Raw genomic sequence first — 12,771 nt, forward strand, 5'->3', positions numbered from 1 at the left:
GTATCCCCTCCCCCGCCTGATGCGCATCGCTTAGTCGACGGAAACTCTCGCTGCCTAGATTTTTGTGGAGGCGCAGTACGCTCGAACGAAAGGGATACGATAGAGAACAAGCTAGGCGCAACACGTTTGGGCTGCTGTGTAACCAGTGCTATGGCCGTGGAGGATAAAAAGCCAGACCAAGGCGGGGTGAAGGCGTGACGGGTTCAGACCACATCGCTCACATTCCACCAGCTTGACTCTAACACTTCTCACCTTCAGGATACGACTCTGCGCGTTGACCCCTTCACTTTGACTGCATCGACAACGACGGCACGAATCTAAGACCCTCTCCTATCAAACTCCACTACCGCCATGGCAAAGTCTCGTGAAGAGCTCAACAACCTCGCTCGCCAGCTCAAATCCCTTCATGTCCCTGGCCAGCCTCTGATCCTGACAAACGTCTACGATGCCTGCACTGCCTCGGTGGTAGCCGGCCTCCCCTCGACCAAGGCCGTGGCAAGCGCCTCTTTCGCGATCGCAGCCAGTATCGGCATCGAGGATGAGAACACCATGTCCCTCAACGACAATCTCGCTGGAGTCCGCAGGGTGGCTGCGGGGCTCCGCAACGCCGGCAAGGCCGATGCACTGCCATTGACGGCGGATCTGCAGGACGGGTACGCCGACCCGGGAGAATCGGTCAGACGGGCCATCGAGATCGGAGTGGTCGGCGCCAACATCGAAGACGTCGATAACAGCTCCCAGCCAGCGAAACTGAGACCCCTCGACGAAGCAAAGAGCCGCATCGAGGCCGCCGTCCGCGCCGCCAGGGAGGCAGGGGTCCCCGATTTCGTGGTGAACGCGCGAACGGACGTCCTGGGGTTCGACGGCACGATTGACGACGTGGTGGAGCGCGGGCGCGCATATCTAGACGCGGGGGCTACCACCGTGTTTGTTTGGGGCGTGAGGAAGAAGGTCATCACCGAACAGGAGGTGAAGGACATGGCTACCAGGCTCGACGGCAAACTGGCCGTGCTTGCACAGGGCTGTACCGTCGAAACCCTGAAGCAGGCGGGCGTGAGCCGCATCTCCGTGGGGCCTACGCTGTTGTTGAGAGCGCTCAAGTTTATACAGAACGAAGCTACGGCTATTCTGGAGGCGAAGGAGTGGTCTATGTGAGACCCGAGGCCTCAAAAAGTGAGAGTCTGTAAGAAAGGAGGCGTGATCATGTCGGATTCATGAGGGTATCCTTTTTACCTTACTTCCTCAGGCACAATATACCCACTGGTTTTGGACGACCTTCCTTTTTTCGCTGTTGCCCTCCCGACTTTTACCACCCATTAATTCCTCCCTCCTCGGAAAACCAAGCGACTCGAAGTGGATTCGCGGGCTCGAGTCGCCTTGGACGGGATTCCGCCATTCGCTGGGGACGCGGCATCTGTGCGAGGCACATCTCTTGGCCAGCTTGGCTCGAGGCGGGCTGGTCGACATGCCGCCAATCGCTCATCTTCTACCGCTGACTCAGGAAGTCAAGTTGTGGGAAGAAAAGAGGTGGCAATACCGGCGTGATACGTTGGGGGTGATGCAGAAAAGGGGAATATGTCTAATTCGAGGGAGTCTCCTGTGCTCCTCAGGACGACAACATCCAGCATGAGCGACTCCAAGTCAACATCCTACCGGCAAGGAAGGCAGATACCATCTTCACACTTGCGTTTCTCGGAAAACCACTCATAGCGTGGACGAGACTCCCTGCTTGAAGACCGGCGACAACTGTTTCTATCTGCACCCACATCTATACGGCCTCAGACGACGAGATCGCCCACTTGTGGCCTGCGATATGCCAAAGGTCAGAGTCTTCTTCGTTGACTGCCACCCGAAACGCCCGCAAAGAGACCGTGGGCTGGACGACGCCGAGCGCAGGGCCCATGCTGCCCGCGAGACACACAGGAAAAAGGAGGCTCAACGGGACAGACTCCAGTCGCGCCATGTCACGTCTCCAACCAGTCAGTCGATCCTATCTAGGACCGATCCTTTCGGGTCTGCATCTGTCAAAATTGACAATGCCGTAGCTGGTTTACTTCACTACTACGTCTATTTTTACCATCCCGCCCTGTGGCCCAACGAAATGACCGTCCTTCGGCAGGGGGTGTACACGTTCAAAAGCGCTGTCGACTGCATCATGCGCACGGTCGTCGAGGACAGACTCACCATGTACTGTCTCTTAAGCGCCGCTGCGTGCCGACTCCAGTTCATTGATCGCCTTCCTTGCACGCTGGTGGTCGGGAAGGACGGCCACTATATGCGCAACGCGCTCCAGCTGCTGCGCTCTCGGATCGACACGCGGTCTTTCCAGACATCGGAGCAGCTGAGGCAGCTACTGATCTGCATCATGTTCTTGACCTCAGCCGAGTGCTACCGCGACGACGTTTCCGCGGCCAAAACACACCTGCAGGCTGCGGTCGGCCTCCTTGAACGAAACGGCGGGCTCATGGCCATCCAGGATGAAAATTTGCGGGGCCAGCTCGCGATGGCTGATCTGTATCTCGCCTGCGTCAAGCTCAGACCTTGTCTTTTTGCGTGGGACTACGACCCAGGTCCGGCCAGTATTCTTGGACTGAAAGAACACGAGTTGTCTCCTGCCCAGTCTGAGAGCAGAGCAATTTCTCTGTTTAATAGAGACACGTCGATAGTACCCGTGGAGCTGAGAGCTGTGGTCGAGCAGTTGGTCGAGTCGTACGGCGTCAAGAGTCGCCTACTGACCTCCTCCATGTCGGCAGCACGAGCTCTCCAGGTCACCCACTGGATCACGACCCGAAACATGGCCATTAGAAACAAGATGCTGGCACTCACCACGCGCGACCCTCGAATCCACGCTCTCAGGACAGCGATCATCATGTGGACCCTGCTAGCGATGAACGTGACGGGCCGCGCAAAGACCGTCAAGGTCATGGCGCCCATGTTGAAGGAGATCCTGGCGCAAACCCAAACAACACCCGACGGCTGGGTTGGCAGCGAGGACATTAGGCTGTGGATTCTGGTCGTTGGGTTCTCCTGCGCCGCCGAGGGGAGCGACGTCGCCGAGTGGTTTGCGGAGCAATGCTCCTTCGCCTCAAGCTGGTGTCTGGGCTCGACAGAGCCAACGCTGTGCTGGAACGACGATGACGACGACGATAGCCTCCTCGCAGAGAGACTCGAGACCTTCCAGTGCCGAGGCTTCTTCTTCGACGTGCTTGTGCAGAGGCCTCGGACGAGGAGACTTGCCCAGGCGATCAGCGCTAGCTGTTGGATTGACTGCTCGAGCTGACAGTGTTATTGTGGAGGCGAGTACCGAGTGATAAAGCACGTCGAAACCAACAATGCACATTGACTCTGTGCACGGTAACCAAGGATGAAACATACATTCCATTACTTGGTATGGTTAGACTCTCTTTGATGTCATCCAGATCGTGCTGTGCCAGATTCGCAAACTTGCTGCGCTTGATTGCCATGGCAATGATTGCACCGCAAGTATCGCCCAGGCTTATGTTATACAGTGATAGGACACGATATTCATGCAGCGTTTAATTATTGCCTCAGATACAAGATTCAAGCCACTCTTCCTCTGTGCCGAAATACCTCTGCATCACTTTGTTGCAAGCCTCACGCGCTCTCTGCTGTCGCATCGCATCTTCTTTGCGACCTTGATCCGCTCCCCTGCCAATCCTCCAGCAATCTAGCCCTGGGGTATCCTTCACCTCCTCTCTATCATCGTCAGTACAGCTCAGATATCTCGGGAGAAGAGTCATGTCAGGGGCAGAACTCAGAAAACGACCACTGCCCAAAGTCACCATGAGCACCACAAACGCCCTCACAACCCGGTCGGAGGCTAACCCGCGAACCGTAACGTGGCAGGAGATTCCCGAATGGCAGCTCGACAACGAGTATATCCTCGGTGGCCATCGGCGAGAGAAAGCAGACTATCTGGACATCTTGACCAGCGTGACCTTTCTGCACAACGAGACTTACAATGTACATACTCATCTCTCCGGGGCTGTCCTCCTCCCACTCGTCGCCGCTGCATTCCTGCGGTCACTGCCCGAGCCTCAATTTCTCAATGTCTCGTCCTTGGACTACGCTATGCTTGGAATCTACTTCTGATGCGCGGAGATCGGTTTGGTCATGAGCTCCCTTTACCACCTGATGCTCCCCAGCTCGCATCCCGTCGAGCGGTTCTGGCATGGAATGGATCTGCTTGGTATTGTCGTTGTGACGGTGGGCACATCCTCCTCCGACATCTACTACGTTTTCTTCTGTGAAGCGAGCTTGCAGAAATTGCACTGGGCTATTGTCAGTCTCTCCGAGCGTCCGTCACCACCGCCCTTCGCTTTTTCCTTTTCTTTGCAGCCCCATCACAGGAAAACATACGCTGACATGAATTCAAGATCCTAACCACGGGCACTGCCATGCTGTCCCTCCAGGCTATTCTACCGAACCAGAAATTGGCCCTCTGTCATCCTCTTCTGCATCGACAAGCAACAACGCTGTTGCCAGTCCCCATGGCAGAATGGCAGACAAACAGAAGAATGTGGGCACTGGTATTATTCACGAAGACCCTATTGCGAAACGGATTCAGGGTGGCATCGAGTATAATTCCATGAAGTAGTGGCAGGCTGGGATAGTCATGGCCGCCGAAAAAATCTCATTAGGGATCCTGTCACTCCATGCAGCAATGACAACTCTCGCCTTGCTCCCTGTAGGCCATGTCAAAGAAGGCACAGGTTCTGCATATCGACTAGTGGCACGCTCATCAAGCTCTAGACTTCATTCGTCCTCGTCCCTCCCTCGACCTCTGCCATCAGTCTGTTGTTACTCTCCCCGCGTGCAGTCCGCCCGTAACGAGTATCTCTGCGCCCGTCGTGTAAGCCGAAGCATCGCTCAACAAGTACACTGCCGCGCCCGTCAGGTCGTTGCGGTTTCCGATCCGTCTCATGGGCGGTGCATTCTCCATGATGTCGACCAGCTCGGGGTTCCTTTCGCGCAGAACCTTTGTCATGTCGCTCTGGATGTACCCGGGCGAGATGACATTACAGCGGATGTTGAGCGGCGCCAACTCGACCGCCAGCGCCGTGCTCAGCATCTTGACGGCGCCCTTGGACGCGTTGTACGAGGACAGCAGCGTGCGCGGGAGCGCGACGTGCGCGCACACGGACGCGATCAGCAGCAAACTGCCCCCAGTGCCCTGTTTCTGCATCTGTTGCGCCGCCAGCTGCGCGGTGAAGAACGTCCCGTTGACCTGTATCCGGTTGTCAACACCGGTAAATCGCCTACGTCGACAACGGGGGTCACAAAACGCACATTGATGTCCATGACCTTTCGGACCGTGTCCCAGCCCTGCTCAAGAAACGGTCCTTCCGGCGCGATCCCCGCGGCCGTCACGCTACGCGACGTCTTCTCAGCAAATGTGCAACAACCTTGGGGGGGATCTGCATCTTCTTCTCAGGCTTCGGAAGCACTTACCACCCGTCCAGCGTGCCCAGGGTTTCCATCGCCCGGGCAAACGCGCCCTTCAGGCTCTCCTCGCTCGTCACGTCCGCGTGGATGTACGTGACCTTGACGCCGAAGTCGCTCTCGAGCGTGTCGAAGTCCGACACGGGCTGGTCCAGGAGGTCGAACACGACGACGTTGCCGCCCATCTCGGCGATGGCGCGCGTGATGGCGTACCCGATGCCGCGCCCGCCCCCCGTAACGATGAAGTTGCGGCCCGTGAGCTCGAACGTCGGACGCACGGGCTTGAGGTCGCCATCGTGGAGGAGGGGGGTCATTGCTGCGACGGTCCTTATTTCCAGACTTTTGGCAAGAGACGAAACCTACACTTCCCGGCCGAATCGTGTATAATATACTCTTCTCGCCCAGATGTCCCCCCACACCTACACACACACCTACTCCTTACACCCGCCCACACAAGTCCGGTTCGAACATGCCCAGGGCTCACAATCGGTCACACCCAGCGAACGCGCGGGGTAGCATCGAGCGCGGAAAAGTCAGTCCTTGGGGGTTTTGTCCAGCCTCGGCTATGTGGACTGTGTGGACTGTGATACCAGAAGTTGAACCTTGGTCTAGTAGCCGACCTCGCTTCTACGATGGCCACCATCAAAACTAAACATATTACGCGTTGCTTTATATACTGAGATTGACGCCCTTCTGCGGCTATAGCCCTGTGTGGTAGAACTGGCCCTGAAGCCTTCCCTCTTGAGTGTCACTCCGACATCCTGGCGTCCACCACGCTCGCTCTAGGATATCCAGGAAACTCCTCTCCGACTTCGATACCCGGGGTTTGATCTCAGCTTTGCGGGGAATCTGGGGCCGCAACTCGCCATCCCCCACACATGATCCTGGATCGAGCAGAACTAGGTTGGTTCAACCTTGTGCCAGGCCAATCGCTAGTTCTTCCGAGTATCCTTGTCAAAGACTTCCTCGCTAGACGCTCGGCAGCTTCAAGGCCAGGAACGAGTGTAGACGAGTCGGTCAGTGTCTGAGGAGGACTGAGCCAGCAAACTGGTCTCGCCGAGTTTACGCTTCCAGGTGAAAGGTCTCACTCATTGGCCTAGAATGGCGCACGGCGCTATCTGTTCCCATGGCGAATTCCAGCCCAGCCTTAATACATTGGTTGACGGATTTCAACAATACATTCAACTTTGCTAGTCGGAAAACGCGACGTTCCTCTCGGCAAGCAGATCCGGTTCGTTGAGAGACCCTACCGATCCACTCCAATGATATACTTTAGGCCGAGATGGCGTGGAAGGGATTATGGATCGCGTGCACAACGCAGGTAGATTCTTTCGACCCAAATCACAATGCCCAGCGTAACCAGACTGCTGGTCACCCCCCTCGCCCCAACCTTTGCAGCCGAAGTGGAGGGCGTCGACTTCTCAAAGCCCGTCGACGATGCTCTATTCGAAGAACTCCGCGCCACGCTGCACAAGTACGGGGTCATCATTTTGAGGAAGACGGCGCTCGACGACGAAGGCGCGCTGGCCTTGGGCCGACGCTTCGGCGACCTCGACAACGTCAAGGCCCACCGAGCGGCCGGCCGCAAGTTCCGCATTGACAACGACGAGATCTTCGACGTGGCCAACCTCGACGAGAACGACCAGATCGTCACCGAAAAGGACCCCAACCGGACCGCTTCGGCCAACGGCAACGCTCTGTGGCACGCCGACGGCGCGTTCAACCCGCGACGCACGGGCGTGTCGATCCTGCGAGCGGTCGAGCTCCCACCACCCAACACCGGCGGGCACACCGAGTACCTCGACTCGCGGACGGCGTACGAAGACCTGCCCGAGGCGAAGAAGCGAGCGATCGAAGGCCTCGTGGGGCGCAACTCGCTCTTCCACAACCGCAAGACCGCCAACCCCGACTCCCCGCTCTTCCGCGACATCGACCCGATGGCGATGCCCATGGCCAAACACAAGATCGTCCAGGATCACCCCGAGACCGGCCGGCGGAATCTCTACATCACGTCGTACACGCACTCCATTGACGGAATGGGAGTCGACGAGGGCCAGAAGTTACTCAAGGAGCTTTTCGAGCACGTGCAGCAGGAGAAATACCGCTTCAGGCACGACTGGAGGGACAACGGTGACGTGGCCATCTGGGACAACACGGCGGTCCTGCACCGCGCGACCCACGGCGCGTACGAAGGCAAGTACCGCAGAGATCTGAGGAGGATTTCCGTCTTTGACATGGGCCCGACCGCGTACGGTGAGAATGATGTCTCGACGTACTGGCAGCAGGGTCTGCCATGATGTTCATAAGGTGGTGGGGACTACACGATAGGTTTTGGAATGGATGAGGTCGAGTTGAGAGTAGTTATGAAGTACAATGCATCTCAAGGCATTTGCATTCGAAGGTCTCTTAGATAGCCCTGATTAGTGGGTTCTATGAATATCTCCTCCTAATTGGTCAAGGCCGTAATGCCAAGACTTTACTCTGCGTTTTTGACTACGGAGGGGAACTCAGGCTTCGTCCAACATTCCTAATTGGGTTAGCGTACTGGTTAAAGCAGTTTCAAAACGCAGTATCAACACCGAGATCCTCCATTGTCCAAGCAAGTATTCATCCATGGATCCCAACAAGTGTATGGCCTCCTCGCCGGATACAACCAGCGATCTGTCTGGGCTCGTCTTGCCGGCCGGCCGTGCAATGAGCGTCCGAATCTCTGCTCGCTCTGGGGAATGGCGCAGACCCCAGGATTCTTCAAAACAAGGTTGATGATATCCGAGATGACCTCCGCCTCCTCTGGGGATGCCGGCTCTCTCCCCACAAGCTCTCGACCGGTCTCCTTTGTGGTACCAGAAATAAGCTGGGCGCTCCAACAGTGCATCGTCGAGCATTCATAACGACCCCTTCGTCTCTCGAATCTCGGTCAATCAACCAAGGGTCATCGTTGTCACCCATCGTTTCATCATGGAGACCAAAATCCACCGCCCGTACACCTGGAAGATGGTGCTGTACATCGTCAACGTCTGCTGGGCGTCGGCGGCGTACGGCTATGCCAGCAGTATCATCGCCACCACCCTCGGCCAGCCATCTTTCTACGCGTACATGGGCCTCGATACTAACCCCAACACCGCTGCCCTGATCGGCGCCATGAACGGCCTGTACTACACAGGCGGATTCATCGGCTGTGTCGCGATTGGCAAGATCGCCGACCGCTGGGGGCGGAAGATGTCCATCTATATCGGGATTGTCATCATTCTGGTTTCCAGCGCGCTGCTCGCGGGCTCGGTGAACACGGCCATGTTTATTGTGTTTCGCTTCTTCCAGGGCGTTGGGTGAGTTTGCCCGGTCTGCTTCCTCGCGGACACACCGACTGATGGGGCGCCAGGGCTTTCATCGAACTGGCCACCGTGCCTCTCTGGATCACAGAGGTGGTGCCGCCCGAAGACCGGGGCATGCTGATCGATCTGCACCCGATCTTCGCCAACATCGGCTACGTGATGGCGTCGTACGTGGGCGTCGGGTTTTTCTACTACAAGACCGCCGCCGGCAACGAGTGGCGCGCCCCGCTCGCGATTGGGTGTCTGCCCTGCCTTTTGTGTCTGGTCAGCATGCCCTTCGTGCCGGAGAGCCCGCGCTGGCTCCTCCTGCAGGGCCGCCGGGAAGAGGCGTGGCAGATCGTCGAGAGCCTGCATCGCTCGCACCACACGGACAACACCTCGTTCGCCGAACGGGAGTTCTACCTGATGCGCGAGCAGACCGAGTACGAGCGCACCCACAAGATGACGGCCGGGCAGATGCTGAAGAGCCCGGCGTACCGCAAGCGTCTGCTCATCGGCTGTGGGCTGCCGTTCCTTTTGCAGAGCTCGGGCGTCTTGGTCATCAACAGTCCGTAATCCCCCTTCCCATCTTTTCTTTTCCGGGGTGGATGGCTAATGGACGGCTTCGCAGATTACGGCACCCTGTTGTACAGCGGTCTCGGGTTCGGCCCGGAGCAGCAACTCCATCTCCAGGCCGGCTGGCTTGCCGTCTCGTTCGTGCTGAACTGCCTCGCCGTGCTGATCGTCGACCGCCTGCCGCGACCGGTGCTCATCACGATCGGCCTGGTCGGCGCCGCGGCGGCCCTGACCGTCGAGTGCGCGATCCAGGCGCACTACCTGGGGACGGACAACCGCTCGGCGCTCGCGGCCGGCGTGGCCATGCTGTACGTCTACGTCTTCTTCTACGCCATGTTCCTGGACGGGCCGACGTTCTTCTACCTGGGCGAGATCTTCCCGACCCACGCCCGCTCCCAGGGCCTCACGCTGGGCATGGCCAGCTTCTGCCTCGCGGACATCATCTGGCTGCAGGCCGCGCCCACGGCGTTCCAGGACATCGGCTGGAAGTACTACCTGTTCTTCATCGTCATCACGGCCGCCGGCGCAGCGTGGGCGTGGTTCACGTTCCCGGACACGCGGAACCTGCCGCTCGAGCAGATCGCGCGCCTGTTCGGCGACGAGGACCACCAGGCGCCGGAGTTGCGGGGCATGCCCGCGGAACCGGTGACAAAGATTGTCCAGCACGAGGAAGGGCGGACGGAGACGAAGCACGCCGAACTCGAGGAGGTGGAGAAGTTGTAGTGTGTTTGAGTCGATCGAGGACGAACCAGTCGGGAAGGAAGAGGGGGGAACAATTGAGGTGATATATACATTCATGTATGCCCAAAGAATCAGTTGTATAGGTCCCGTCAAGCGATCACCTCGCGACATCCAATGTACGCGCGAGGTTGATGTTTTTACTTTCCCCCCGTCTTCAACACAAGGGGAGCTTTGTCATCTCCATTGAACTTGTCTCATGCACTCCTATCTGTAACTTTCTACAGCGGATCAGTCTCGGGGTCGAGCGTCAGCCTTCCTTCTAGACTAACCTCTCCACGCTGGAGAGGCGAACTCTACGAGATCTCACTTCGGACATGGAAGGCCATCAACTAATGCACATCCTAGTGCTACACAGTTTTCAACCCTACGAAGAAGCCAACGTTTGGTAGTGGTGGCTCGCACGTTTCATGGTCGTAGAGACGAGGCAGGTGGGAGAAAGTGGAAGCTCCAAGGCACGACGACCGTCTTAATATCTCTTTGTCAATGCCATGGCATCCTATTCATCATATTTTACGACCCTATCGCCTCTGTGATGCTAATCGATGGTTTGCAATTCCCACCCTTCTTGACCCACGGTCCGGGCGGTCCGGTTTGTGTGCTCCGCTGATTCGTTGAAATACGTGGGTTAAGGAGTCGGAGCACCTGATCCGGGGGGCGCCGGGGTTCGAAGTCTCGAACACAACTTCAAGGGTGTCGACAAAGACGCAGCGGGTGGGATTCGGGTTTCAGGCCGCTGCTTCAAGCCTCGGTCGACCTCGCAAATCCTTCTAATGGGCGTCATCAGCGTGGCGGTGTTGCCGCCGAAATGTGACGACGTGGAAACGGCGACAATTGTCCCCAGCAGAAAGCCACATAAGTAGACGGGATTCCTTCAACCACCGCACCATGATTGCGACAACATCCAAGCTTGGAATCTCATCGTACAGATCAGTGTAACGCCATGTCGAACTCTAGGATGCTGCTTGAGAGGACGAGCACCGTCGGCTTCATCGGGTTGGGGGCGATGGGAAACCATATGGTCAGAGAGTCCACACCTCTTTGTTGCATGGGAAGTATTTGCTGATGCGAAGCACCAGTTCAACAACCTCGTTACGAGTGCGGCGAAGAGCTGCAGCCAGTTCAAAAGTTTTGCCATTTTCGACGTCAGCGAGAACGCCATGAACCGCGAGATCCAAAGACACAAGACGGAGCATCCGCTGGTCCCCATATTGAAGTGCTCGTGTAAGGAAGATGATCCCGAGTTTGGCTATGGTCCACTGTGCTAAAGTCGAATGTAGCTCCTGCAGAGGTGGCGACCAAAGCATCATACATCATCAGCATGGTCCCCACATCGACTCACGTCCAAGACGTCTACACCGGCGAGAACGGAGTCATGAGTGCCTTGAAAGAGCTCGACCAGGAGGCACGAGCGCAAACGCTGTGCTTGGATCAATCGACAATCGAGCAAAGTGCCAGCAAGGCGGTCGCGCTGAAGATGCGAGAAGTGGGAGCCGACATGATGGACGCTCCAGTGTCGGGAGGTGCGCTTTTCTCTTCATCATGGTCCACACCACAATGCTAACTGCGTGCAGGTGTTGTAGGCGCAAGAGACGCCACTCTTGCCATCATGGTCGGTGGTGACGAAGGGTCCTTTGAACGAGCTCTCCCGGTCCTGTCCCCCATGGCAAGAAAGGTGACACACTGTGGTGATCTGGGAACCGGCCTCGCTGCCAAAATCTCCAACAAGTGGGTTTTCATCGATCATCATTTCGCATTATAATGGATACTGATGTTTGGACATCGGCAGCCTTTTGCTTGGAATCACTATGCTCGGCTTGAGGTAAGACATACCGTGGTCCCCCGCCCAGGAATACCCCGTGCTGACGTGTCAACAGCGAAGCCACGCTGCTGGGCAGATCTCTGGGGGTCAAGCCCCAAGTCCTCGCCGACATCATCAACAACTCCACCGGCCGCTGCTGGTCAAGTGAGGTATGTCGCCCTCTCTCGGTTCCCCTGAATACAGGTCGTGATGGAGGGTCGTTTCGTCATTGTATCACACAAAAGGCACTGACAGTCACCACTCAGACGAATCATCCCGACCCAGCGGTGAAGGTTGGGGCCGCATCGCCTCCAGCCCATCGCAACTACGAGGGTGGCTTCGTGACCAAGCTCGCCCACAAGGACCTCGGTCTCGCCGTCAAGGCCGCAGAAGGTGCCCACGTCCCCCTCGAGCTCGGGAAGCGCTGCGAGGAGGTCTTCAAGCCGTTGGCGCGTGGTGAAGAATGGGCCAACCGCGACTTCAGCGGCGTGTTCCAGGCGCTGAGCGACCTCCGAGCCCATGCTGGACCACCTCAGGCCGCGTTGTGAGGAGATTGCGAGAGCCATGTAGTTAGTAGTTCCATAGCCAGCTGGGATAGACTTTTGGGAGCCCGGCACCACTCTATGAATTCTTTTCAACCGCTTAAAAGAGCTAAGGGGCGATTGTAGAGTCTTACTCAAGGCGGTGAGACCTCAACCCAACCTCCCCCTTCCCCTCCTCGTCTCTCCTTCGGAAAAGTCCTGCTTGCTCAGGGTTTTTCGCTCACCATGACCTTCAGGCCAACTGAGCGCCGACATTGACACTACCTGAGTTGAAGGGCTACAAGGCTACGAGTGCCTGACCCCCACCCAAGAATTAGGCCTTTATACTGTGGAAGCAGTC

General features: G+C 57.2%; 6 protein-coding genes across 6 annotated transcripts; all 6 read left to right on the top strand.

Moving 5' to 3' along the window:
- The first annotated feature begins 105 nt into the window (after window positions 1–105).
- Window positions 106–1,274, top strand: PV07_04490 (uncharacterized protein). The gene has a single exon (XM_016391299.1). It carries the CDS (start codon window positions 352–354, stop codon window positions 1,153–1,155), a length of 804 nt encoding a protein of 267 aa, XP_016253201.1. The 5' UTR covers window positions 106–351; the 3' UTR covers window positions 1,156–1,274.
- Window positions 1,275–1,813: 539 nt separating this feature from the next.
- On the top strand, window positions 1,814–3,280 carry PV07_04491 (uncharacterized protein; the record flags this gene model as incomplete). The annotated part of the gene is made up of 1 exon (XM_016391300.1): window positions 1,814–3,280. One exon carries the CDS (start codon window positions 1,814–1,816, stop codon window positions 3,278–3,280), a length of 1,467 nt encoding a protein of 488 aa, XP_016253202.1.
- A 479-nt stretch (window positions 3,281–3,759) lies between these two features.
- PV07_04492 (uncharacterized protein) lies at window positions 3,760–4,113 on the top strand (the record flags this gene model as incomplete). The annotated part of the gene is made up of 1 exon (XM_016391301.1): window positions 3,760–4,113. One exon carries the CDS (start codon window positions 3,760–3,762, stop codon window positions 4,111–4,113), a length of 354 nt encoding a protein of 117 aa, XP_016253203.1.
- Window positions 4,114–4,134: 21 nt separating this feature from the next.
- Window positions 4,135–4,613, top strand: PV07_04493 (uncharacterized protein; the record flags this gene model as incomplete). Its single annotated transcript, XM_016391302.1, has 2 exons — window positions 4,135–4,302; window positions 4,398–4,613. 2 exons carry the CDS (start codon window positions 4,135–4,137, stop codon window positions 4,611–4,613), a joined length of 384 nt encoding a protein of 127 aa, XP_016253204.1.
- Window positions 4,614–6,809: 2,196 nt separating this feature from the next.
- PV07_04494 (uncharacterized protein) lies at window positions 6,810–7,760 on the top strand (the record flags this gene model as incomplete). The annotated part of the gene is made up of 1 exon (XM_016391303.1): window positions 6,810–7,760. The coding sequence occupies one exon, from the start codon at window positions 6,810–6,812 to the stop codon at window positions 7,758–7,760; it is 951 nt and encodes a 316-aa protein (XP_016253205.1).
- Window positions 7,761–11,031: 3,271 nt separating this feature from the next.
- PV07_04495 (3-hydroxyisobutyrate dehydrogenase) lies at window positions 11,032–12,437 on the top strand (the record flags this gene model as incomplete). The annotated part of the gene is made up of 7 exons (XM_016391304.1): window positions 11,032–11,109; window positions 11,168–11,312; window positions 11,369–11,611; window positions 11,663–11,816; window positions 11,878–11,910; window positions 11,966–12,059; window positions 12,156–12,437. The coding sequence occupies 7 exons, from the start codon at window positions 11,032–11,034 to the stop codon at window positions 12,435–12,437; spliced, it is 1,029 nt and encodes a 342-aa protein (XP_016253206.1).
- Window positions 12,438–12,771: the final 334 nt, after the last annotated feature.

Source organism: Cladophialophora immunda (assembly GCF_000835495.1).
Source record: "Cladophialophora immunda strain CBS 83496 unplaced genomic scaffold supercont1.2, whole genome shotgun sequence".
NCBI classification, from domain to species: domain Eukaryota; kingdom Fungi; phylum Ascomycota; class Eurotiomycetes; order Chaetothyriales; family Herpotrichiellaceae; genus Cladophialophora; species Cladophialophora immunda.

Coding starts and splice junctions, on each gene's coding strand:
- PV07_04490 (XM_016391299.1), top strand. CDS start 352: ATGGCAAAGTCTCGTGAAGAGCTCAACAACCTCGCTCGCCAGCTCAAA.